At 41.2% G+C, this 26,634-nt stretch overlaps 1 protein-coding gene across 3 annotated transcripts in view; it reads left to right on the top strand.

Moving 5' to 3' along the window:
* Positions 1-26,634, top strand: part of Pter (phosphotriesterase related) — a 64,801-nt gene that overhangs the window by 31,775 nt on the left and 6,392 nt on the right. For all 3 annotated transcript variants that reach the window (XM_006985927.4, XM_006985928.4, XM_076572701.1), the window contains exons 2-4: positions 6,519-6,976; positions 8,557-8,822; positions 25,674-25,814. In XM_006985927.4, the coding sequence (XP_006985989.1) occupies positions 6,545-6,976; positions 8,557-8,822; positions 25,674-25,814 (839 nt within the window). In that variant the 5' untranslated portion in view covers positions 6,519-6,544. The remainder of the gene's footprint in view (positions 1-6,518; positions 6,977-8,556; positions 8,823-25,673; positions 25,815-26,634) is intronic.

Here is a 26,634-nt window from a genome sequence, read left to right as displayed (position 1 = left end):
AAGGACATACAATATGACTGCCTGATGCCTGACAGTCCAGACTGTGACATTTCCCCAGACTCCTTTTGACTTTAGTAAAGGTACCACTCTCTTCCCCCTTCCTCCTCTCCTCTTCCATTGCCCTCCTCTCTTTTTCTTCTTGTTTTCTTTATAACAAGAGTATGGCTTTAGTTGTTTCACTAAACAGCAAGCTCACAAAATCAACAAGGCACTTACCACAATCTGCACAGTATATGATCTAAAGAGTTGACCAAGTGGCCCATTTTGATGGACCTAGAGTCAGCTAAAGCCCAAGCCACATCCTCAGTCATGCACCACGATATGGTTCCAGCTTTCATAACATTTCTACATTGTCTGTCGACTTTTTTACTCTAAAGGTAACCAAAAAAAAAAAAAAAAATGAGCTTGTGAGCGAAACCCTTTCCTCCAGTTATTACATGTGAGCTGTTCTCTGAACAACTTTGTTTCCTTTATCTCCCAGTTCGGAGTGTACTGAGTTCCATTTACATACTTGTAGGTCTGATAGCATCTCTTTCCCTCTCTTCCTTCCTCCCCTGACCCTCCTGTATAGGACATGATACCCAGGCCTCATCCTTATGCTAGATCTTTCCTTCTTCGAGCATAAGTACGTGGGATGAAGAAAAGGCAGTGGTTGTGTGCAAGATGGACTCCTGGGGTCGCCGTTGTACAGCAACCAAAACCATGCTGTTTTGGAGAGGCCATGTCACAGATTTGAACTTTTGCATGATGGAAAGTATTCCGACAAGCTTTAAAAAATATTACATAGCTGTTAAAATATTTTTTATCACAAATCAAATGTCAGCTTTAAGTGCAATGTTTATAGAGTACTGCTGTACTGTGATGTAACACATAAAAAAATAGAAGTGTTGATATATTTGGGCCATTTATTTGCAGGGTATTTTTTTAGTACCAGCAAGTCCAGTGAGAAAGTCCCATCTGCTCTTCTGCTTTTTTGCCATCTCAACTGGTGTCATTTCAGACCAAGGCACCATCTGATTTTTTTTTTTCTTTCTGCATTATAGCGATACTCTACAGGTCTCGGCAGGGACACGGCCTTGGTTCCATCTCTTCTCCCTCATCAGTAAGGGTTTATTCATGGAGAAAAATGAGTGAAAGGCAGCAGAGGGTTTCATAAAAGGCACTAGACCTTTCACTGTTGTGGGAGAAGTCGGGGTAGGGAATTTTAAATCATTTCGATAAAAAAGTCAGTTTGCCAATTTGACCATTCTGTCTAAGTTGAAGTACTAATGGCTTCAGTCAGCTCTGGGGCTAGCACACCAGTGTAGAAACAGGGCAAGGGATGATGTCTACAGTGTGCAGAGGATGTGTATCTGAAAGTTCCCACTTGCCTGTACAAAGCATCCAGACTCCCGGATGTCCTCTCTCCTCTGAAATGTGAAGACAACTGTGTCCGTTACTTTTCTCACCAATGTGACAGAATATGACATGAATCACCGGACAGGGGGGAGGGAAACATCAGTTTTGATGAATTGCTTCAGAGAGTTCTATCCACAAAGTCTCTGGGATTGTTGATTTGGCTCCAACAATGGTAGTGCTGACCATCATGGCTGAGGGAAAATGTGCTAGAGGAGGCTGTTCATCGTATTGTGTCCAGGAACAGAGAGAAAGAGTTAGGGAAGAGGACAGGATAAGAAGCTATGCCTCTAAGAACATGTAGCCAGTAACCTGCTTCTTTCTTGTTGGCCCCACCCTCCAGCTCCACCACATGCCAACATTTATGAATCTGTCAGGGCTTAATCTGTTCACTGGGTCAGAGCCCTTATGATCTAATTGTCTCTGAAACTTCCTCACAGACACAGCCAGGTGTGTGATTTACCAACATCCTAGGTGCATCGAGGTCCAATTAAGTTGATAAATTAACCATTACTGTAGCTGAAAATGATATTCAACTTAGGTAGACAGAATATGCTTAATCATAATGGCCAGACCAAAATAACAGTCAAAATTCCAGTGAAACTGAACAGAAACTGAAGTCATATCCAGGATTCTTCCTCCCCACCAGATCTTCGGTCATGAAGCAGATTTTTTACGGATCTTATAACAGTTAGTATGTGCATGTATTTGTAAGTAATCACATCCCACTTACTGTCTCAGGGTTCAGCTGTGGTACATCAATTTCGTTCCATTCTCTTACTCTCTTCTTGTTTGCATTTTTTTTGTTGTTCAATGTTCTCTTTTTATTCAAGACCCAGCAAGACTAGAAGGGTTGACAGACATAGTGACTCACACCTATATTTCTGGGACTTAGGAGTCTGAGGCAGGAGGATCACCATGAGTTCAAGCTAGTGTAAGCTACATACAGAGACCTGGTCTCATAAAACAAAAACAAATTTGAAGAAAGGTTAGGAGGGTTCTACATTAGTTACGTGTCTTGTTGCTCAGACATAGGATAGGGCAAAGACAATCTGAGGAAGGAAGGATTTACCTGGGGTTAGAGTGATACCATCCATCAATGCAGAAGCACCCGGGCTGTGTCTGGTCAGACTCCACCCACAGCAGAGAAACAGGAAAGACGAATGCTAGTCTTCAGCTAGCTTTCCTCTGTCCCATGTGGTATCCCAGCCCATGGCATGTCTCTGCCCACATTTGGGCTTGCGCTTCTCACCTCAGTTAACCTAATCTGATAATCCTTCAGACACATGCCTGGAAGCTTGACCCTTCCATGAGTCCAGATCTGTAGCTAGAGTTTTCCTGCCTTGCCCACAGTCAGGACAAATCTTTGTCACCTGCCAGTCCCACAGCCGCTCAGACCCAACCAAGTAAACACAGAGACTTATATTGCTTACAAACTGTATGGCCGTGGCAGGCTTCTTACTAACTGTTCTTATAGCTTAAATTAATCCATTTCCATAAATCTATACCTTGCCCCGTGGCTGGTGGCTTACTGGCGTCTTCACATGCTGCTGGTCATGGCGGCAGCTGGCAGTGTCTCTCTGCCTCAGCCTTCCCCTTCCCAGAATTCTCCTCTCTCCTTGTCCCACCTACTTCCTGCCTGGCCACTGGCCAATCAGTGTTTTATTTATTGACCAATCAGAGCAATTTGACATACAGACCATCCCACAGCACAGATCCTCTCAAATTGAAGCTCAATATTAACTACCATAGGCTGTTGGTTCTGCCTGGGCTATTATAATACTTGCGCACTATCCTTCCACATGTGATTTCAGAGATGATGTGGAACAAAGCTTTGGTCAAATGTGCTGATCGATTCAGCTATCCCTTTTCAAAGCAACTGTGTATAATCCTGAACTTCCTGTGGGCAGTTCTGGAGATCACCAGAAGCCTCCTTTGGTGTGGGTGGTCATTCCCCTGGGCACAGATGTGCACTGGCACTCACATCCTTTATTTGCCATTCCTGGTTCTACAAGTGCTCATCCTTAAGATGAGGGGTCATGAGAGCCCTCAGCTTGTGTGCTGCGAGTGACTTCCAGCCCGAACACAGGCAGAATGGGCTCCTTAGCCACGCTGGAACCCTGAATTCCTGCTCTGTGTCTTGCTCCATTCAAAGGAGCCTAAATTCCTAAATTCCCGCCTAAATCAGTGCAGCCTGCATTTTGTTCCTTAATCTTTTCTTATCCTCTGCATGCGCGTTCCATTGTATGTGATCACAGAAGAGCCAGCCAGCTCTGTTTGAGAGCAGGAGAGGAGGTTCCCAGGGGGGATGACATTTCTTAAATAATTTTTTTTTACAAAGACTCACAGCTTGTAAGCTTGAAGCGTGCCATGTTGCTCTTTCAAATACACATCAATTAAGTATGTAGTTTGGTACTTTTCTAGTAGACGTGGTAGTGTTTTATCAATTTATCCTAATTTCTACCCTCCTCTGTGACTCTCCTGAATCTATCTGCAATGCTGTCAGATGGAAGGAAACAGAAAATGAACCCATATGGAGGACTGAATCTATTATTAATGGTGCTGTGATCTCATCAACCAAAGGAATAACTATATACTGTTTATTTTTAGTAGCAAAGGATAAAGCTTTGAACGGTAAGTTCCAGTCTATAATCATCACCTTCCATGTAACTCTCATCTGAACAGAGAGATCACCAATGAAAAACACTGCCTATGTGGGGACTGGCAATTGTATGGTGATTCTTGGAACAGATACCATGTGTTCCTCTGGCCTCCACGGGTGCAGCCTAATGTTGGAAGTATGGCTTGCATAAGAGCACTGTCAAACAAAACTCATCAGCCACACAGGCCACAACCCTGAAGTTCTCTGTGAAAAGTATAAATTGATCACTTACGACTGTCAGCTAATTTCCCCCAAACATCCAAGTTCAAGGTCATTGAAGTGGCTGGATAAAAATTAACCTATAATTTGTAAACTTTTTTCCCTGACCTCTGACTTTGTTTTCAAAGTTGGTACTGTACCTATTACATTTTTTTTACAATTTTTTCTTTTATTGAAAATACATTTTTCATACAATATATTTTGATTATGGTTCTCCCCCCAACTACTCCCAGATTCCCCCCATCCAGATCCATACCCTTTCTTCTGCAGAAAGAAATAATCCAGTCAAAGTGCAAAATAATTCTACTCTTTGCTGATTACAGACTGTGTGCCACTTTTACTGGTGTTTTCTGTGTAGTATCCTATTGCATTTTACTTAATTCCTTCTGATTCCTATGCAATGTATAGTCTCTAACTTACTTATGAGAAACCAGACTCTCAGATCATTATAGAATGTGGCCAGAAGGTGCTTCAGCAGATAAAGTGCTTTTCTTGTAGGCGTGAGGCACTAGTAATCCCATAATCAGAATTAGTCATAGGTAGATTGCTAGAGCTTACTGTCTAGGCTTCTTTGTGAGCTCCAGTCCAAGGAGAGACTTTGTCTCTAGAAGCGTGGTGGATGCCTTCGGAGGAATGACCTCTGAGTTTGACCTGAGGTTGAACTCTGACCTCCACATGCACAGGCTTAAACTTGTGCACCACCTCCATACATACAGAGAAGGCTTCCAAAGATGTGGGGGGAAATAATTTAGAATGTCTGTTGTAGGAACACTTTGAAAACTTTAAAAGCTACTCTATTCTCAGTTCCCAGCCTGTCTCTTCTGGTCCTGTGAGCATGTCTGGCTGGTCCTCCGGATGGAGCTTCACTTCTGGCAGTGCCACGGTGGTCTTGCCCTCAGCTATGGGGTGTCTGTTCACAAGTTCAGTGTCATCTTCTTCTTCATCATCCAGTCCCTTCCGTTAGGGATGTACATTGGACATGGAAGTGCTGAAGTTGGAGTCCTTGCTGTCGCTGTCACTGAGAAACACTTGGGTGAATACTTAATCTGTGTCTGAAAGGAAAGTACATGGGGGACAAGGTGGTCTTCGCTCTTTTTAGAGACAGCAGCTGATTTCTGTTTCAGTGGTGTTCTAGCTTCATGTCTGTGGCTGTGATAAAATACCCTGATGCAAAGTCACTTAGGGGAAGAAAGGTTTCTGTTAGCTCTGATTCCAGGTGACAGTCCATCACTGCAGAGAAGTCACAGAGGCGGGAGCTGAGACAACTGGCCACACCATACCCAGTCAAGAGCGGAGAGAAATGACCACGTACACATTCGCTTGCTTGCTTGTGCTCAGCCCAATTTCTCCACTCTGATGTAACTCAGGATCCCCTGCCTGGGGAATGAATGTTGCCACTGGTGATGGGCTGGGTCTTCCCATGTCAATTAACGTAATTAAGATAATTCCTTACAGACAGACAGACTAACCCAGTGTAGACAATTCCTCGCTGATACCCTTTTTCCCAGTGATTCTAGATCGGGTCAAGCTGACTTAATCATCACAGATAGCACTGTAGTCACTTTCATGATAACAGCGGTGTTTTGCTTCTAAGAATTTTGAAGGGTTACTTTCTGTTCACACTAGACGATAAACTCTTGAAAGTGAAATGGTTTGTTTCTTCTCACTTTTGACATTAAAAAAAAAAACTAGTTACGCATTTCTTCCTCTTCCAGTTATTTTGGGGCCATCCCCAATGAAGCCATGCAGGTTAGGGATTTCATGTTATGCTTCTGACACACAGCAGGTCTTCAACAGTAGTTCATTCCCTTCAGTGACAAATGGGCAGTGCCATGCGTAGAAGCCTCTGTATATTTCATTTGGGTGAAAAATGATGAGCTAATATTAATACATGACTAGTTTTAATGGCGGTTATTGATTACGAAGGAGAATGGTTTTTGTTGACATATCCAAGAAGCATAGCTATAACTGGGGGAAAAATAAGTGAAATATAAATGTGAATTGAATATCAAGAAATTTTTCCAGTGAATAAGGTTGGAATTGATCCATCAGAGGTGACCTGGTGGGAGTGACTGGCGACATCTTATCCACACACCCCACTTGGGGCAGATGATAAATGAGGTCATACCTCTAGTTTCATTGATCATCCATCCAGACTGGCACATTCACAACCCCACCCTCCACAGACAGACTGCATGTTTGTGTTAAATGTTCTAATTCTGTTTTCCTGGTCCCTCTTTAGAGAAAACCCTTGTGACACTACCAGGGATGTCTTCCTTAAGTGGGAATGTACAAACCGTTTTGGGCCTTGTAGAACCAAGCCACCTGGGACGCACCTTGACCCACGAGCATTTAACAATGACCTTTGACGACTTTTACTACCCACCTCCTCCGTGCCATGAGGCTACCTCCAAGGAACCTATCATGCTGAAGAATTTATTCTGGATTCAGAAAAATCCTTATTCCCATCGAGAGAACCTTCGGTTGAATCAGGAGACGGAAGCCATAAAGGAAGAACTGTTGTATTTCAAGGCTAAGGGTGGAGGAGCCTTGGTGGAGAACACGACCACTGGGCTCAGCAGGGATGTGCAAACACTGAAGTGGCTAGCAGAGCAGACTGGAGTCCACATCATAGCTGGAGCTGGGTTTTATGTTGACGCAACTCATTCAGCAGCAACCAGGGCCATGTCAGTGGAGCAGGTAAAAAGTTCTTCTTATGACGTTGCTTGTATATAAACTGAGGACAGTCTGAACCTTGGAAATGCTATTGGCTCAGAAAAAAAAGCTGGCTCACAAAGACGGCTGCCGACTAGGACCCAAATTAGTGAGATTCCGTGTCTTTCGAGTGTTGAGGAAGGCGCTCTCAACACACTGGTCATTGACAGTTCCGAGGCCTTACCGCTGAGTCTGTACAATTGCATCAGAGCTCAGCGGTTCCGCTCCAGTCTGTTTTGTAAACCTCGTGTTTCCATCGTGAGCTTCAGCCACGCAGCTTCAGCTTTCCCCTCGGGTTTTTATAATAACCAACGAGGAAAATTCACAGTAGGGTGAGACTTGGCAGGCAGAGACTTGGTACATTTGCAAATACAGCTTCTTCTCTTATTACAAGCTGGGAGGGGTGGGAGAAGGTCTGTTCTCTTGTTTATAATATTAAGTAAGAATGGGAGGAAGGAAGCTGAGCTTGCAGGGCTCTGTTGTGCGTGTGTGTGTGTTCTCTTGTTAAACACGTGTCAGTTTACATGTGTTTGCATATAGTATATACCCCTGTATATTTCCCAGGTACAGACTGTCAGGTAAACTCTTGGTGAAACATCTGTTAGTATTTAAAATGATCTGTTTTGAATTTTCGTCTGCATTATGCTCCAATGAACTTTTAAATATATACATTTATATTAGTTGAAGACTGAGCTAATGACAAGGATTATACACTTGTCAAACCATGCTTCAGTGTTAGTGTACATATGAACCAGGTAATGTGGATACTGTGTTGTGAACTTTCTAGGCTGAATGAAGGTGAGAATTAAAGAATTACATGATAGAGTTGACAGATTCAATGGGATCCATAGGTACTGTACCCAGATTAAAATGAAGACGCTTTTATTCAGTCTGAACACACTGTCTTTCTCCTTGCCCCTACAGCATCGTTAAGCTATGAGCTTCTCAAATAGTCTCAATAAGATACTTAGAATAACTTGTTGAATTTGAAAATTAGTTAAAAATCCATGGTTCATTAGGCAATATTCACTAAATGAATGTTGAGTTTAGTGGTGTGTGTGTGTGTGTGTGTGTGTGTGTGTGTGTGTGTGTGTGTGTAAGAGAGAGAGAGAAAGAGAGGGGGAGTGGGGGATGTTAATATATGTGCAGGTGCATGGCAGGGGACATGTTCATGGAAGCTGGAGGCCAACCTCAGATGGCATCCTTAGGAAAACTGTACATCTCCTTTGAGATGGGGTTTCCCATTGGCCTGGAGCTAACTGGTGATATTAGGCTAGACCACCTGGCCAATGAGCCTTTGGGATCCATCTATCCCTGTCTCCCCGCTGCTGGGGTCACTAGAATGGACCACCACACCTAGTATTTGTATGTGAGTTCTGGGGGTGGGACACAGGTCTTCATGATTGTGAGGCAAGCTCTTGACTGACTTAGCCATCCTCCCTGCCCCCTGGCTCTGGATACAGTTTTGAAGGAGTACATTCCTGAATAAATACCTTTGTATCCTATGAGTTTATTTGGATGTATTTCACAACCTATCAGATAGGCTCATCCTCATTCTTCCTCAGCTTACAGATATCCTTATTAATGAAATTCTCCATGGAGCTGATGGAACCAGTATCAAGTGCGGAGTTATTGGAGAAATCGGCTGCTCCTGGCCTTTGACTGACAGCGAGAGAAAGGTGCTTCAGGCGACTGCTCACGCCCAGGCTCAGCTTGGCTGTCCTGTCATCGTCCATCCTGGAAGGAGCCCAGACGCACCATTTCAGATCATCCGCATATTGCAGGAAGCAGGTGCAGACATCTCTAAAACAGTTATGTCCCACCTCGACAGGTAAGTGGGCTACTTTACAGTTCACTGCAAACCACTGTGCAACTAAGGGGTCATCAATTAGAAAACTCACTGGTGATGAGATCGATGAAACACCAATCACATCAGGAGATGCAGTTGCTACCTGGAAGATAATTTTTTTTCCATCTCTGAGTATTGAACACAGGACCTGACACATGCAACCATCACACACTCTACTGCTGAATTATACCCGCAGTTCCCAGAAGGCAGTATTTATGGAGTCCTGTAATGAGCATAAATTAAAATCAGTGCTGCCGTTTACATGCCCCTCTTGTGTGTCACATTCTGTCTGAGACATTTTGTGAAAGTACTTTCTTGACCTCCCCTGACTCTTCAACACAGGTTACTACTGTCTGCTTCATTTCTTTCTCTTATGAGTTGATATCATGCACGTGCCAATTCGACTTGTTCGGTATTTGCCCACAGTTGGGGTGATAAAAGCATCTATATATAAATAAGGAGAAAACAAATGGTCTCACCCTGAAAAGAAAACCAAAAATGTCGGTGCTTTTGTTTCTGCCACCTGTTTTTGGTTTGCAACACCTGAATTTTGGAAACTGAAATTATTATAATAGTGGTAAATATGGTATTTCTAATCTTGGCATATTAGTATTTATGACTGCTATAACAATCACAGCACATCAACCGACCCAAAATAGTGGATTTGATTGGTTCATGGTTTTGAAGGTGGAAGTCAGAGAGTCAAGAGTCACAAAGACTATGGGAGTCCAGAGGCTGCTGGGAGAATCCTCCCTTGCTTATTCCATTGTCTGGTAGACACTGGTGTTCCTCAGCTTCTGTCTGCGTAGCTAGTTTCTGTCTCTGCCTTCCCTGGGCCTTGGGTTTATGTCTGTCTTCTCTTCCATCTCTAAGGACATTTGCTATTGAATTTACCCACTTGTAATAGAATGAGCTCAAGTAAAGATCCTTAATTATAATCTTCAAAACCCCTTTTCCCAAATAAGGTCATTTTCAGAGATTCCTGGGGTTAAAACACAGACGTGTGTTTTCAGAGTGTGCATTCAACCTACTGCATGTCATATGAGAGGCTTGACTTTATAAACAGATGCTTGGCCACTGTTAATATACACACATGCAACAATGTTGCCAATGCTAATCCTAAACCTTTAGATTAACTATACTAAAATTAGCATTAGATTAACAACCATTATATAATTCTACCTCTTTTTAAATAATTGTATTTTTTCTTTGAGAATTTTTATACATGTATACAATCTTGATCACATCCGTCCTCACTCTCCACTCCAACACCTACACGCAAGAACATTTTTCATTTCTTCAGTAAATGTCTGGGTTATAATGTTATTTTGTTTGTCTGACAATACCCTTATTCTGGTTTTTGTTATGGATAGTATGATAGAATTGATCATTTCCAATGGAGACCCCACTTGCAGATTATTTTCCTAAGCAAGCCCTTCAGTGATCTTCCTGCACTGTTATTGATAACCAGCTGAAGCCAGGTATTCATCCTTTCAAATACTATCTATGTCCTTGATTTGTTTGTTCCTTTGTTGGTTTGCTGAAATCTTCTAAGGCCATGTTTTCATTATGCCTCGTTTTTCTATGACCTGACTCATTGTGGGTTTGTTTGTTCATTTTGGTTTTGGTTTTTTGAGACAGGGTTTCCCTGTGTAGTCCTGGCTGTCCTGGAACTCGCTTTATAGACCAGGCTGGCCTCAAACTCAGAGATCCACCTGCCTCTGCCTCTGAGTGCTTGGATTTAAAGTGTGAACCACCACTGTCCCACTTCATTGTGTCTTTTTTATTGTGTACTTGGGATTCCTGATATAAAAATATATCTTCCACTACTTCTGGAAAGCTCCATCCATTATCTCTCCAAATATTGTTTATTGTCCATAGCATACTTCCCAGCCCAGTTCCAGCACGACCTTAACACCTGTCCTTCTTATCCCTGAGCGTCTCTCTCATTGTTTCTCTGCTTCTATCTTTGAGCTGTAATTTCTTCAGTTTTTTCTATTCACTATGGTCTTCCCAGTGGAATCCATCTTTCTTTGTGTGCTTTGCTTATATTATTAACATAAAGTTTTCTTTATTAAGTTCCACTTCATTACTTTTCAAATCTGTATGGTTAAATTTAAGAACTTTTATTTACTTCAATGTATTTTCAGTTTCTTCTTGTAAAAAAAAAAATAATAAGCATAAAGCCAGGTATGGCTGGTGCACCCTCAATCTTAGCAGAGGCAGGTGAATCTCCATGTGTTCATGACCAGCCTAGTCTAAAAAGTTGCAGCCCAGCCAGGGCTACATAGTGAGATACTGTCTCACAAAAAAATTAAGTATAATCTTATAATTGATGAACACAATTTATTGTCTTTTTTATTGGTGTGGTTTGCTATTGACTAACTGTAGAAGGGTCCTTCATAGGAAGTGTTTCCCTGTGTTATAGAGTAAACTGTTTCACTATGAGCATATCTCACACTCCTTGAAAATTATTATGACAGGTGAATTATTTTTCTTCTTCTTTAAGTGTGTTCATTTACTTATTTATTTTTCAGACAGAGTCTTACTGTGTAGCTCAGGCTGACTTCAGAACTCCAGACCTCTCCATCTCCACCTTCCAAGCATTAGACAGCAGGTGTGCTCCTCCATTCCTGGCCCTTTTTTTATGTTTTTTGCTGGGGTATTTTGGTTTTGTTGTTGTTTTTGTTAGAAGGGAGTTGGGTGCCATTGTCAACTTAATTCAATTTTAAGTTACATTTAAAGATGTTTCTTTTTTATTTATTATGATAAAATACATGTAACATAAAATTTATCATCTTAAATATTTGAAGCATTCAGTTCAGTCATGTTCAGGACACTTTCTCTCCCCTTCTGCTTTCCCTCTCCGTGAATCTGAATGCCAAATACTTCAAATGAATGGAAACACACACAGCTTTTTAATGGTTGTTCACATTTCTGACAGGAGAGCCTGTCACACATCACACAGCCGCTGTGAGTTCTCACCCTTACACTTGTTAGGCACACAGTTATGGCTATAGATTCTCAAGACTTCTCTCCCATCTTTCCCACTTCATCAGCTGAGAGGAAGGCAAGCATGCACTCTTGAGAACTCTGTGGCTCAAGGTTTCTCCCTGTTCTGGATTCATGGAGAGGGAAGGAGGCTGTTTTTCCTGGTGGGGCAGATTGCCGCACATCTCCAGACTGATCTTGCTCCCACTTTAGTTCCAAGCCCTGGCTCCCTTAGCTCTCCAAGCCTGTTACACAGTGCTTGCATTACCTGACCTTAGTGCTCATTTTCTCACTTCCGTTGTTACTTCTGCCCCTGAACAAGTCTCAACTTTGCCAGCAGCCCCAAACAGGCATTTACAAGCATGAGACTGTTTTCTCTCTTCAGTTTTAGTCAGTGTTTTACATGGACTCTGTTGGAAAGGTTTTCTGTGAACATTTAGTCTACCACACTGCTTGAAACTGGATCAAGCTGCTCCTTAAAGCAGAATCTCACTATCCTTCTTTCTTCACAGTTAGACGTTAAGTTAGAAAAATTATGCTTGGCACACATAGAAAATAAGTTTTCATTGTAAATTGTGAAATAAACCTGAACTACCACAACATTATTTCCTGGCTTATAAAAATCAAACAATATAAAAAAGAATTAGTAGTTATTTCCTAGTGGTTGAACTATGTTTTTCACTAGACCTTTATATACATTATATATACACGTATACACCATGTATATACTTTTTATATTAAATGATAAAGACATTTAGCTGATTTCCATTGGCTACAAGTTCATTATTTCCCTCTTGGATGGCTCAGGACTGAATGGAATTGACCTGACCCCACACAAGCCCTGAGCAGACGGGTACATCCTGAGGCAATTGCTAGAGCAATCACCCGCTCTGCACCCATGGTATGGATCATTTGGGATTCCAGTGCATGACAAAGAATTACATGGAAATATTTCAATGGGGAAGCGACCAGGGAAAATGACTTTTGAAAACAAACCAAATAAAGTAACAGAAAAAGATCAGGAGGCAGATGTAGGAAGTGGTGGCTATTTGAAGTGACTGTTCACAGCAGACCAGTTGCCAGGCTGGAGCTGGACTGGGTCAGCTTCCCACAGGCTATCTGAGCTCTGCTGGGAGGTGCATAAATCTGATCTGTGCTGAAAAAGCAGGGGCTTCAGCTCTTTGTAATGGGGACAACTCACAAAAGAGCTGGACACATGGTAGAAGACATAAAAAAGGGGGAGCGTTCCCTAAAACACAGTCTCTAAAACTCCCCAAACCAAACACAACGCCATTTCATTCTCCCACCATGTTTCTGGGCATAGGATAGAAGGTTCTAAAGCTGTGGTCTGTTAAGTTTGGGAAGTGGTACCTTGGGGTGACCAGTGTGCCTTTTGGCTCACTTTGGGACACAAGGGGTCGGGACTGAGAAGGGTCATCTTCACCCTTGACTACCCATTAAAATTACGTTAGTTCTCCCTTCAAATGCAGATTTCATTTGGGAAAACACAAATACAAAACATTTTAGTGTGCTCACCATCCTATGGAAGCAGTTAAATATTTCTGAAGATTTGTGAAATCTGCATAAGGATTTACCCAGACAGGCAGGCAGACAGAGAGACAGGCAGCCACACACACACACACACACACACACACACACACACACACACCACTACAACAAGAATGTTTTGCATGGTTATCCAAAGGGGGCGATTGGGATGCTGAAAAGAAAGAGTTAACAGATGACCATCTCCTTGAAGACCCCCAAACCACACTGTTACCATGTGACCATTGGTTACCAGTTTAAGGTCATTAAACAGGCAACAACCTGATAAAATAAATCTGCTGTGTTCCAAGCTCGCCCCTAACCATCTGTTTCCCTTAAGGCACAGGAATCTGTTGAAGAGCAGTCTGACTGCTGTGCATTTAACCCTTAGGGACATCAAAGGGGACTGTCCTTGACAGTGATGTCTACCCAAAGTCAACATGGATTAGAGAATCGCAGCATCCCTGTGTTCTTGTTTGGGCTTTTAATGGGAAAGTCTTTGCACCATTACACGTTTATGATAATTTTACCGCCTGCAGAAACTAGCCACACAGGTAGGTGGCGGCTATCAACGGCACCACTTTGGGGCAGGTCTAACATGGGCTATGTGGGCTTTAAAGAATGCCCCCCCCCACACACACACAGCTGTTCTTTTTGCCATTTGTTTTCAAACAGGGTTTACTATGAATGCACTATTAGAGTACTTGTAACAATGCATACACAACAGAATTATTACTTTATCAGAGAAAAGCTCAATGGGAAATAAATAAATAAATAAAAGGTCCAAATAAGAAACATTTGGGAACTATTTGCCAGTTCAAAATTTGAGCTTCCTGGAGGGCAACAGACAGGTGCTATGCCTAAATCTTTTATCTTCTGGGATATCTATTTAACAAGCCAGAGATTTTTGATGGACGTCCAGGGTCTGATTAGGGGCATGATAATTAAGTGTAGGAAGATAGCACATCACTCTCTTTGAAAATTGCTCCCTGGGGAAGGTAAAGGAATTTGACCCAAGGGTATCTGAAAGAGCAGAAGGAAAAACTCAGGAATGCTCCAAAAACACTTCATTCTCTTTGCCTTTGATCATGCATGCCAAATTGGCCGAACTCTTGGAAGGATACAAATCTGACACTTTTTTCCCATGCTGCTAATTAAATGAAAGGAGTGCAATATCACTTCATTCGTACAACAAATATTTGAATGAGCAATTACCATATGTATATATCAAACATTGGACTGCAATTCTGTCAAAGTGATTATTTAATTATAATTATGGTGACTTTTAACCTTAAGATTTTCTTTAAGAAGGCACAAAAAAAAATAGTTCTGCAGGAACCTTGGAGCTGTACACGTTTAATTCCTATAAATTCTAATGAATTAATTTGAAGTCATTCAGAAATAGTTCCAAGCAAATGTCTGGCAAATGGAAGTTGAACAAAACATCTTTGTATTGCTAAATGGTACAGTAGCATTCTTAAAAAGAACAATTGGAGTACTATGCACCTACAGTGGTGTGCAGTGTTCAGAAGCCTGTAAATACAACTCCATTTCTTAACAGTTTATAATTAGGAGGATGCATGTCCACACATTGTAGACATGATGTACAAAATGCATTAAGACAAATGAGTGTGCATTGTTTAGCATGTGCAGCATGCATTTAATATACAGGAAAAATAAACAATATCAGTCAGTCTGGTTGGCTGAGATCCAACCAGAGTGAGAAATTAAAGAAACTGGTGCAGGCAACAAAGGATGAGCAAGTGAGAATTTTTAATAGAAAATATTTACTAATATCACTTTCTTTCCTACAGTGACTAATGCTCACTGGCATGTCCTCTGCTTTCATTACGACAGAAGATTCACTGTGTAGTATGTGTTATGTGTACGTATGTCACATACATAATAACCTAGGTACTTTTTAACATGGCATCTTTGTTGCTTTTGTGTACATGTGGATTCTGGTAATACATTTTATGTAAAATATGCATTTTAATAGAGTCCTTACCGATACAAACCTTGAATGTATTTTAAGTTAAAATTATGCAATGACATTGACTGCAGTGATTCTTTACTTAATGCTGCCCAGACTGGACACTAGAGAGAGGAGATGGAGCTGGTTTCCCTGGTTTCATGTTTCAGTTGCTTGCCGAGTGACTTTCAATAAGTTATTCAAGCCACCAAATCTGTCTGTTCAAAGAGGTTAAGAAAAATTATTTGTGTATGTGCAGATGCCCATGTGCACATAGAGGCTCAAGGAAGACATCAGGTACTGCTTGAGACAAGGTCTCTCACTCAACCTGCCACTAGGCTGGTGGCCAGTAAATCTTAGCAATCCTCCTATTCCAGGTCCCATAGCACTAGGGACATAAGTGTGTTGCCTCGCCTGGCTTTTCACATTTGAGTCTGGGGATTTGAACTCCTCGGGCCCTCTTGCTTACACAGCAAGTACTCTTTCTCACTGAGCCATCTCCCCAGTCAAGAAAATTATCTTTAACCCTTAAAGTGCCATGTAAATGTCTTCCTATTATTGCTTATCATGGATTTCCTTTTAAGATGGAGCCTACTTAAAAGACAGATGGCTCAGGGGTTAAGAGCACTGGCTGCTCTTCCAGAGGACCTGAGTTCAATTCCCAGCAACCACATGGTGGCTCACAACCATCTGTAATGAGATCTGGTGCCAGCAGGGATACAAGCAGACAGAACACTGTACACATAATAAATAAATCTTTAAAAAAAAAAAAAAAGACAAACACAGAAAGAAGAAAGCAATCCAACCTAGCCTTTCACAAACTGAAAGCCAGCTTAATTTCTATGTACAGATACTGTCCAATAAAATGCAATTATACTACAGTGGTATTTGATATTTTCAAGTATCCCAAATTGTCATTTGTAGATCTGCCAATATCACAACAAAAGACCACCCTGGTCCTGTGTTATTCCTGGCCCATTCTACCTACCCAAACTTTCCACTATTAATTTTTTTCCTGAAGCAATTTGTCATGACTCTGACACCATTCACATGAAAGGTGACATTTTAACAAATAGGATTGTCGTGTCCATGAGATTTATCTTCACTGTCCTCAACACCATCATCCCCTGAACTGTGTACTGCAGAACATGAAAAACGCAGCCTCTTTTGTGCTATGTGGCAGCCAGAAAGCTCATGGTCAAAAGCTCTTCCTGGGGTGTATAAACCGTGAAGTGACTTTTAAAGTTTTAATCACACTTTGCAATTCAGAGCCACCTTGTGGTTTTAGTCTAATTTAAAGAAGTGTTTTTTTTTCCTTGTGGCCTGCTGAGCCTTTTACTAAAACCTTAAGTCATAATATTTAAAGTCATAATATTTAAAGTGTGACATCAGTTCTTCCTATGACGTCATCAAACAAAGACTTGACCAGTCAGGACTGGGGAGTGTGGAAGATGTTTATTAAAATGTAGATAATGGCAGTTGGAATTATTTTCCCCTTGGCTTTTATTCTCAGTTAATCACTAACCTTGAAATACTGGCCCATAATAGGATGTTAAAAAAAATCTTATAAAACATGTATGTTGATACTTTAAATACTTTCAGATATAGCCATGAGCTAATGATATATTAATCTAATATGTCATTCTAAATAAGTTTGAATGAAACTCAAATTCTTGGTCAACATTTAATTGAAATACAAATTTGTCTTAAAATCTGCTGGCAGTATTTACTCCTCATATTTTTGACATTTATTTTTAATTAATTGAAATTTCTTAACTGGTATCTTCCATCCCTGTGGTGGCAGAAATAGAATACAGACCACGTGTGAGGCCCTGGGTTCAATACCCAGAACCTTGTCCAAACAAAGTTTTTTAAAGGTTTCATTGCTGTAAGGCTGCCAGGAGCTGTGTAGAACATACATGAGGAGAGTGTTTGGAAATTATTTTTAAGTTGAATTTTTTTCATTTTTTGAGATAAGTCTCAGGTTGCAACCCACCCAAGCCAACCTAAAATCAACAGTGTAGCCCAGAGTGGCCTTGAAATTGTGATCCTCCTGCCTCAGCCTTCAGGGTTCTGCAATTATAGTCATGAATCACCAGGTCTGACTTCATTATTAATTAGATTATTATCATTGGATTATAATAACTTATATATTTGCTTAAAATATCATCAAAGATGTTAAAATTCATTTTAGGTTATTAAATGAATGTTTTTAGTTGAGTTTAGTAATTTAAAGTAACTACTGAAGTTTTTATAGCATAATTAAACATTCCATATACTCTATCTGTACAAATATTTCTTGGCTTTAAAGTGAAAAATTCAAGGGGTCAGGGGGACAAATAAATTACTTTTTTGGCAATTAGTTTTTATGGTGGGCATTCATCAAAACTCAGTTTTTAAGAAAGCAGTTGCATATATGAATGAATGTCTATCTTTGCATGTGTGTGCCAACTTTTAAATTTTTACTTGATCCAGAGTATATATATATTGTGAGAAATGCAGTCCATGCTTCCTCATGTGCCGGTTCAGTGAGACAGGACTCTCTCCTCAGTTGCCAGCCTCTAGCCTCAGGAATCCATAGGTCTGAGTGTCTGATGACTAACTAGGTCACTGCACAACCTAAGGAGAGAACATTGGGCTTGGGTACCGGAAGACCAGGCTGCCTATGCTTTGCGGGATCCACGCTTCAGTTTCCTTTTTGTGTACTGACATTTTCACCTGGCATAATTATATCCTCAGTGTATTGTGTGCTTCAGAAACTGCTCCTCCCATGTGCTTGGAATCGCTTAATCCAGCTAATTAGCTGACCTGAGTTCATTCCCCATCTGCACCATACTGACAGGCCCCCATAGTTCCCCCCAGCGGCTTGCTGCTTTCCTTCTGACCGGTGCCAGTGCTCTTCACTCTGAACACTAGCCTGGGTGTTTCTTTGGAGTCCGGGCATGCTACTGTGTACTCACCTCATGAAGATCTCCAAACACAGCTCTTGCTATTCACTCTTCTCTTATTGCCTGAATTCAGGCCTCTTCGTTTGTCACCTGAACTACTGTGAGTCTCCCCAAAAGGACTCGATTCCTTAGCTTCCTCGCAGAATCTGGTCTCCACAGTCAACTAGACACATCTTCTCAAATACAACCCTGACTATGTTCCTCCCTCTGACTTAAAACCCTTCAGTGAGTACCATCCGCTTAGACCCAAAATACCTTGGTCCTCTGGTGCCCACCTCATGCTCTATCCAATCTCCCATAAATCTCCAGGAACTATTTCAAGTGTCCTGTGCTTCCAGGCTCTCATACAAATGTGACAGTCTACTGTAATGTCTTATTCTATTCTTGGTGCCTGTTTGGAAGATATTCCGTCAATATGTAATTCACCCAAGTTTTCCCTGAACCAGGCAAGATGCTTTTTGCCTTTTTCTGTTTGCTAACCTCATTCTTAGAAGTACAATTATCATGATACTTGGTAAATTCTGTAAAACAGTTATTTGTTTAGGTGTCTCTTTTCCTTAATAGACACTATTTTTTCTGAAGAAAAGGACTGTATGCTACATGCCTTTGTTCTCCAGCTCATAAGTTATGCTAATAGGAGACCAACAATTTCTTATTAATTAGAAAGGTGAATGTATGGTGTACTGGGTGTAGGAATAGATGGATGGGTGGACAGATGCATGAATGGATGGATGTTTCCTCTTTCAGTTACTTCACCTCGGATAAGCTATTGCCTTACATTCAAGAGCAATAAGCTCGTTTCTTAACTCTCAACAGGTGTTCCCCCGGATTGAGCACCTCTTATGCAACACCTGAACCCCACCTAACTTTATGTAAATGAGATACTTCAAGACGCAGCTCAAGTGAATCCTTTCATTCACTGTTCTTTCATAATACCTTGTATTTATTTGCACTATAAAAACTCTGGTACATTTCATGATAATTATTACTTTTAACATCTGTCTTCTTCAACAGACTTTAAGTTACTTAGCATGACAGCTGAAGGTCTTTATTCAGATTTGTATTCCCAACATAAAGGATAACACAAGACAGGTGACAGTAAGTGTTTGCTGAGCTAAGTCACAAGGCATAATTGGATATATGAAATGACATACTATATTCAGGAGATCAGTGAACTGGGAGCCTCCAGACAAATAGTAGGTACTGCTGCCATCTTTGAGGTACCTGGGAATCACAGCCTTTTCTCTTACTCTTAGTTCTTTTACACAAAGGCCTCCAAACCTTGTCCAAATTGTCATTTTATGCAGACATCCCTACCCCCATTCAGGGTATGCTTTGATGTTAAATTAAATCCCTCAGGACATGACAATAACTAGAATAGAGAGGGAGCAGGAAGAACAGAATCAATGTTCATGCCCATGTTGACCCCAGGCTTGAAACACTAAGTCATTTGTAAGTGTGTTTTGAAAATGAGGACAGATCACTTCAGATGCCACTTCCTATTCTAGGAAGATAACAGTTCATCTTTTATTTAATATATATTTTTATTAAATATATTTCTGTTCCTTCTATAGATGCTACTTTGTAATATATGTAGTATCAATCCACTAGCTGAAGAGCAAAAGTTTAAAGTACGCAGCAGATGAAATTTTATCACAGGAGTGAAAAGAACAAATACTTGACTAAAAAAGGTCTGATTTTCATGCTGGAATTCCCAAGATACTTCATAAATGACTTGGAAGTTATTTCATTCATCAGAAGATGAAATGTTCTTCATGTTGTATTTAAGAGCACTTTTAACAATTTTATATATATACACACATATGTATATAAAACATATCTGTGTGTGCACATGTAGGTATATATATTTATGAAAATGAGCCATGGTATATATGAGGAAGTCAGAGAATAATTTGTGGGAGCCACTCATTTCTACAACATGAGTCCCTGATACTGAACTCAGATTGTCAGGCTTGGTGATAAGTGCCTTTACCCATGAAGCCATGTTGGAAGCCCAGAAGCTCTTTTACATGTCATAGTTGGTACAAAGAAGAAAAACATCAAGACTCTTATCTTAAAATCTATGGATTCTTGGGTAGAGAAGAATAGAGTTACTCATGGATATAAAATATGGAAGGCATTGGCCTGTCTGCAGTTAGCACCTCCACTTCTATAAGCTGTCCTCTGACATCACTGATGGCTGGAAGAGTTGAGATCTCACCTGACAGACTTCAAGTGGAGTCCATTTTTCCATATTGGCATTTGGGAACAACCCTTCTCCAAGTGAAAGAAAAATCATGTGGGTAAACAAAACTGAAATAGCACAACTCCAGTCTCTGGAAATCATCCAACTAGTGTCAGTTTCACATAGGTAAGTTGACCCTGTTGAAGTTTAAGGAGCTGTGGGTAAGTGAGTCTTTTAGATCTCAATGCCAGGAAGCCTGTTTCTCCACAGAGTAAGAGTCAATGGCATTGAATAGAGCTTCTTTGGTGAGCGGGTATTCTCAGTATGGATGAGGCTGGTAGAAGTCAATGCTCCTCCTGAACACAGAGCAGTCTGGGTTTCTTCACACCACCATTAGGAGCTGTGTATTTATATTTTCTTAGATTCACCTTTTCCATCTATAAAATGAAGATGTGTATATTATATATATTTTATTAAATGTCTATGTTATAGTTTGAATAAAAAGTGTTTCCCCAAAGGGCTCATGTGTTGAAGTCTTGATCACTAGCTGTTGAAGCCATTGAAAAGTAACAGAGTCTGCAGGGGAACAACTTCATTCATCGTCTATTGATGAGTTTACAGCTGAATGGACTGACAGAAAGTGGTATCTGATTAGAAGAAATAGGTTGCTGGGGCATCTCCTAATGGATTTATCTTGTCCTTACACCCATTATTGTTCTCTCTCTCCTTCATTATATGATGATGGTCAGACAAAAACAACAATGTGAAATGAATCAACTTATAAAGAATTTGGACCAGCCACATCTTAATGGCGAACGTCTTTAATCCCAGCACCTTGGAGGCAGAGGCAGGCAGATCTCTGTGAGTTCAAGGCCTGATTGGCCTACATAGTGAGTTCCAGTACAGCCAGAGCTACATAATGAGACACTGTCTCAAAAATAAAATTTAAAAGAAGAAGAAAAAGAAGAGAAGGAAGAAGAGGAAGCAGAAGAGAAGGAAAAAACAAAGAAAGGAAGGGAGAGAGAGAGGAAGAAAGAAAGAGAGAGAGAGAAGGAGGAAGGGAGGAAGGAAGGAAAGAAGGAAAGAAGGAAGGAAGGAAGGAAGGAAGGAAGGAAGGAAGGAAGGAAGGAAGGAAGGAAGGAAGGAAGGAAGAAAGAATCTGGGTCATAGTCATGGAAGTAGAGTCTGAGATCAGGAAGATGCATTACCGTGAAACTCCTCTGTTGGGAATACAGAATGCTATGGTGGGAGCACTTAGCAAGACAAAGATCTTCAACTCATGGCCAAGCGAGAAAGAGAGTAAGAAGGGACTGACATCCAAATACACGCCTCTCCTGTTGTGTTCTACTTCTCTAGGGTTCTGCCTGCTAATAGTGCCACGAGCTGGGGGCCAAGCTCTAACGCATGAGCCTTTGATAGGCATGCCCTCAAACCACACCATAGCATAGTTTATATGAACTGAGGTAGGGAAGGGTGTGGGAGCAGCCAGCATGGGTGGTAGATCAACCAGCCATCTTGTCTGACCTGGTGAAAGAAGATGCCTATGTGCCCTTTAGCAGCGAGAAGGAGCCCAGAGCGATGTGAGGCTCATGAGAAGAAAGGAAACACTAGTCAGGACCAAGGTTGTTCCTTCTCCTCCCTTGAGCATGTTAGTCATTCTGTCTAAGATAATTGGAAAGGCTTCATCTTATTACCTTTTATACTTACCATATTAATTATACCCCTACCTAGGAGTTAAAACACTCTACAAGCTAATCTTTTTTGTCCTTCTGGAGTTTTCCCTTCCTTACCCACATATTCCCATTTGATTCCCATTTTTTCACACACAGTTTCAGGATAGTGTGGGAGAGGATACAGATGCCAAGCTTTAAAATGACATATACTATACATATATTCAGCCCATATAGGTTTTCCATTAAGTGAAAAAAAAATGGTAATGAGACAAGTTGTGGATTGTGATGGCTAAGAGCATGGCTTCCAAACTTTGAAATGAGTTTAGCACAGTACCTTAATACCACTTTCCCAGTTCAGCAATGAGATCAAGAACTGTAGGATTGTGGGAAACATTAAATGAGATGATAAAACAGCACAACTGCTGGGGAGTACACACGGGGGAATTCATGTACATGTGTGTTCATGCATGTGGAGGCCAGAGGTCAGTCCTGGGTGTTGTTCCCCAGGGGCTGCTTGCATTGCGTTCTGAAACAGGTCTCTCACTGGGGCTTGGGACTTGCCAGTTAGACGAGGCTGGCTGGATGGCAAGCTTCAGGCATCTGCCTCCATCCACTTCCTCAGCACGGAGATTCCCAGCGTCTGCCACAGTGCATGGATTTTGATGTGGTGCCTGGAATCAGTCCCGGGTTCTCATGTCTGCTCAGCAAGCCCTTTCCCAGCTGGAGCTACCCCGCCCCCACCCAGCCCCCGGTGTTTACTTTCAGTTGGAACTAAGACTGAAGATTTTCCTGTGGCTTTATACCTACTATATTTGTTGTTGTTGTTGTTGCCTTAATACATTACTTAAAATGCAGAAAACTTTGTTTGGGGGCATTGGGCCAAAAGAAGAAAGGAAAAAATATTAGGAACAGAAACGAGAGTCTAATCTGACCTGTCAATGCCTCCTTCCTCCTCTGGCTTCCCATCTGACCTGTCAATGCCTCCTTCCTCCTCTGCCTTCCCATCTGACCTGTCAATGCCTCCTTCCTCCTCTGGCTTCCCATCTGACCTGTCAATGCCTGCACCCTCCTCTGGCTTCCCATCTGACCTGCCAATGCCTGCATCCTCCTCTGGCTTCCCATCTGACCTGCCAATGCCTCCATCCTCCTCTGGCTTCCCATCTGACCTGTCAATGCCTGCATCCTCCTCTGGCTTCCCATCTGACCTGTTAATGCCTGCATCCTCCTCTGGCTTCCCATCTGACCTGTCAATGCTTCCATCCTCCTCTGGCTTCCCATCTGACCTGTCAATGCTTCCATCCTCCTCTGCCTTCCCATCTGACCTGTCAATGCCTCCTTCCTCCTCTGGCTTCCCATCTGACCTGTCAATACTTCCTTCCTCCTCTGGCTTCCCATCTGACCTGTCAATGCCTGCATCCTCCCCTGGCTTCCCCATCCAGTAACTTGTGCATATTGGGTAATTAACAATTCAAATTTGACTCAAAAAAGAAAATACTAAGCTTAATCTCTTCTCCCTCGTGTTATTTTAATTGTGTATATTTTGTTTCTAAGCATGGTTCTTTGGGAAAAACAGAATATGTTTACTACATAAAAACACATATCCTTTTAGCTTTGTAAATTTGGAAGCAAAAGTTTGTCTCCATGGTAAGAAGATGGGGAAGGAGTAGTATTAATAGACCTTAGCACAGTGGTGATTTGAGTCTTAAAGAATAAAGAAGGCCTCCTTAGCCTCCCCTCCTAAAACAGTACCATGAGCTCTAAGTTGTGTTAAACTGGTGAAAGAGAAAGTCAGCAGCTTTATTCTGACAGCTCAGAGTGAGGCAGTGGCCAGCTCCCCAGAAGCATGGGAAGCAGCACCTCTTGCCCCACAGCACAGGGAAGCTTCATTGATCCTCCATCGTTTGGGAGAAAAGCTTTGAAAATACTTCTGATTGCTTAGTAGCAGAATCATAGACATATAGTCATGCTCTAATCCTTGGAGCCTAAAATTGCAAAGTGGTAGAACATCAGTGCGCATAAGAACCCACAAGGTAAGGAGAAGCCAGTCTTTTTGTTTCTTCTCCAGGCTAATTTTGGGCCCCAAGTAATCACTTCCTCTCTCTCGGCTTTTTCTCTAGCCCTTCATGCCGTGTCTGATGGAGCTCCTCTCCCTATATTATTTTCCACTCTGTATTCTGGCAGGATCTATTTATTCCTTCCTATTTCTCTGTGTGATTGAATGTCTACAAAGTTATTTGGGGGTAATATAATGCATTCCTTTTTAGCTGTTATAATCTAAATTTCTTGAGATATCTTTTGCTCTGTCCTCTGTTGCCCTGTCTGTATTTTCTTATTTCCATTCACTTGCATGATTGTATTCTAAAATAGAGAGATTTTTAATATACCTATTAATTCGACAAGATATTGACATAATAAATTTTAAGAACATACATATGTATATATATACACATATTTATGGTGTATGTACATGTTCATATGAGTATGTGCATGTATGGACATGCACATATGGAGGCCAAGGTTGATGATGAGTGTTTTCCTCAATTACTCTCCACCTAATTTTTGAGACATGGTTTTTCATTGGAACTGGACCTCATCAATTCAGGTAGGCAGACTGGCCACTGAGATCCCGTAATCTACTGTTCCTCCTTCCCTCCCCACCCTGCTTCCCCCCTTTTCTGGGGTTATAAATACACTGCATCTGCACTTGGCTTTTGATGTTATGGAGGATCTGAACCCAGGTCCTCATGTTTCTGTTTCAAGCACTTCACAGACAGATTCCTCTCCCCAGCCCCCTAAACATATTAATTTTATGGATATCGCCCATTTGAAAACTGTTGGAATAATACTTATGTAGGCTTTGGAATTAATTTCAGAACCATTTCTTAAGAAAATCACACCGCTGCCACCATGCAGCAAGAGCTTCCTGTTTCAGCCAGACTGGCATTACTAACCTAACTGGTTTGGTGAGACCTGATACCAAATAACTTCGACAGCTTTCATAGCTCGTGGTGGTTCTACAGGATGAAAATACTGGCTAGTAAAGATTTTTAGAAGAACGTGGGACATATCTTAAAAGCCATTCTGAAGGAGAGTTATAATATTCTGCTTAAATAATAGCAGAAAAATTGATGTAAGGACTAATTCTTAAGGACTTTATAATGGTAACTTCATGTTTTAGTTAGATCTCAATATTTCTGTTAATGAATTGAACTTAGTTTAATTAAACTCGAACATAATAAGGGCCATAGTTTTTATGACATTTATTTTACATATGTGTGTGGGCATGTTCATCCCATGGAGTAGAGTTCAGAGGGCTCCTTGAGGTAATCCGTTCTTCCCTTATACCATGTGCATCCTAAGGATTGAACTCAGGTCATCAAGTTTGGTAGCTAGTGCTTACGATACCCATCTGGAGTCATCTCCAGTCCTTAAGGTATATATATATATACCCGCAGGATACATGTAGAGAATATGCTTTCAATAACAGCAATAGCAATATGTCTGTCTTGTTGTCTCTAGGTCTATATTTAATAAGAAGGAGCTGCTTGAGTTTGCTCAACTTGGCTGCTACTTGGAATATGATCTCTTTGGTACGGAGCTCCTTAATTACCAGCTCAGCCCAGCTATCGATATGCCTGATGATAACAAAAGAATTAGAAGGTAAATATGCTGGAGGCTCTCATCACATTCTCTTCTGCCAGCCCTTTTGGCTTGTCATATCTGGGTGAGTATTAGCAAAGATTTGGAAAATAGTAAGCAGGCTGAAGCAGCATTGGCAGAGAAAAATATATCTGAGCTGTTCCAGGGAGAAAATCTCTATATATTATTTCAAGAAGAAAAATGAGTCATAGGAAGTAGGCTAAAGCTATCAGAGCCTTAGAAGTTCAGTGCAGATGGACAGCTGACAAGAAACAGGTAATACCCTACCTCTGCCATAACAAGGAGAGAATGAAAGCCATCTCCCCCTTTTACCCTTAGTGGAATCAGTTCTTCCTTCTTCCTCAGGTTGATCTCACTAAAGCCAAGATTTTCTGCAACTATCATTTAAAATGTTTTATTAGATGTATCATTAAGGTGGTGGTTACAACTTAAATGATAAAGTGCCACATGTAAACACCATACATCACAACTTCCCAACACTGCCTACTGTGTGTTGAAGCAAATCATGACAGCATTCATTCCTTGATGGAGTCGAAGAGGGCTATGTTGTTTGGTGTGGGTCACAGGGAGACATGAAGATTGAAGATTAAATGAACTAAGACAGGGAATTGGAGAGGAGAAATACATCTGAGATTGTACATCTGATTGACAAAGAAGACTTTAGTTTAGGAGTGTCTAAGTATTGTTATCCCTAAAATAATAACTAACATCAGAGTGTGAAGCACATGCAGAGTGGGTATCTGGACTGAGACAGACAAGTAGACATAATTAGTTAATGAGATTGCTCAAATCTTTGGAATACATAAGATCATGGAGAGGA

The sequence above is a fragment of the Peromyscus maniculatus genome, chromosome 5 (assembly GCF_049852395.1).
Source record: "Peromyscus maniculatus bairdii isolate BWxNUB_F1_BW_parent chromosome 5, HU_Pman_BW_mat_3.1, whole genome shotgun sequence".
NCBI lineage: Eukaryota > Metazoa > Chordata > Mammalia > Rodentia > Cricetidae > Peromyscus > Peromyscus maniculatus.
Note: the sequence above shows the minus strand (reverse complement) of the source record. Positions and strands in the feature narration are given on the sequence as shown.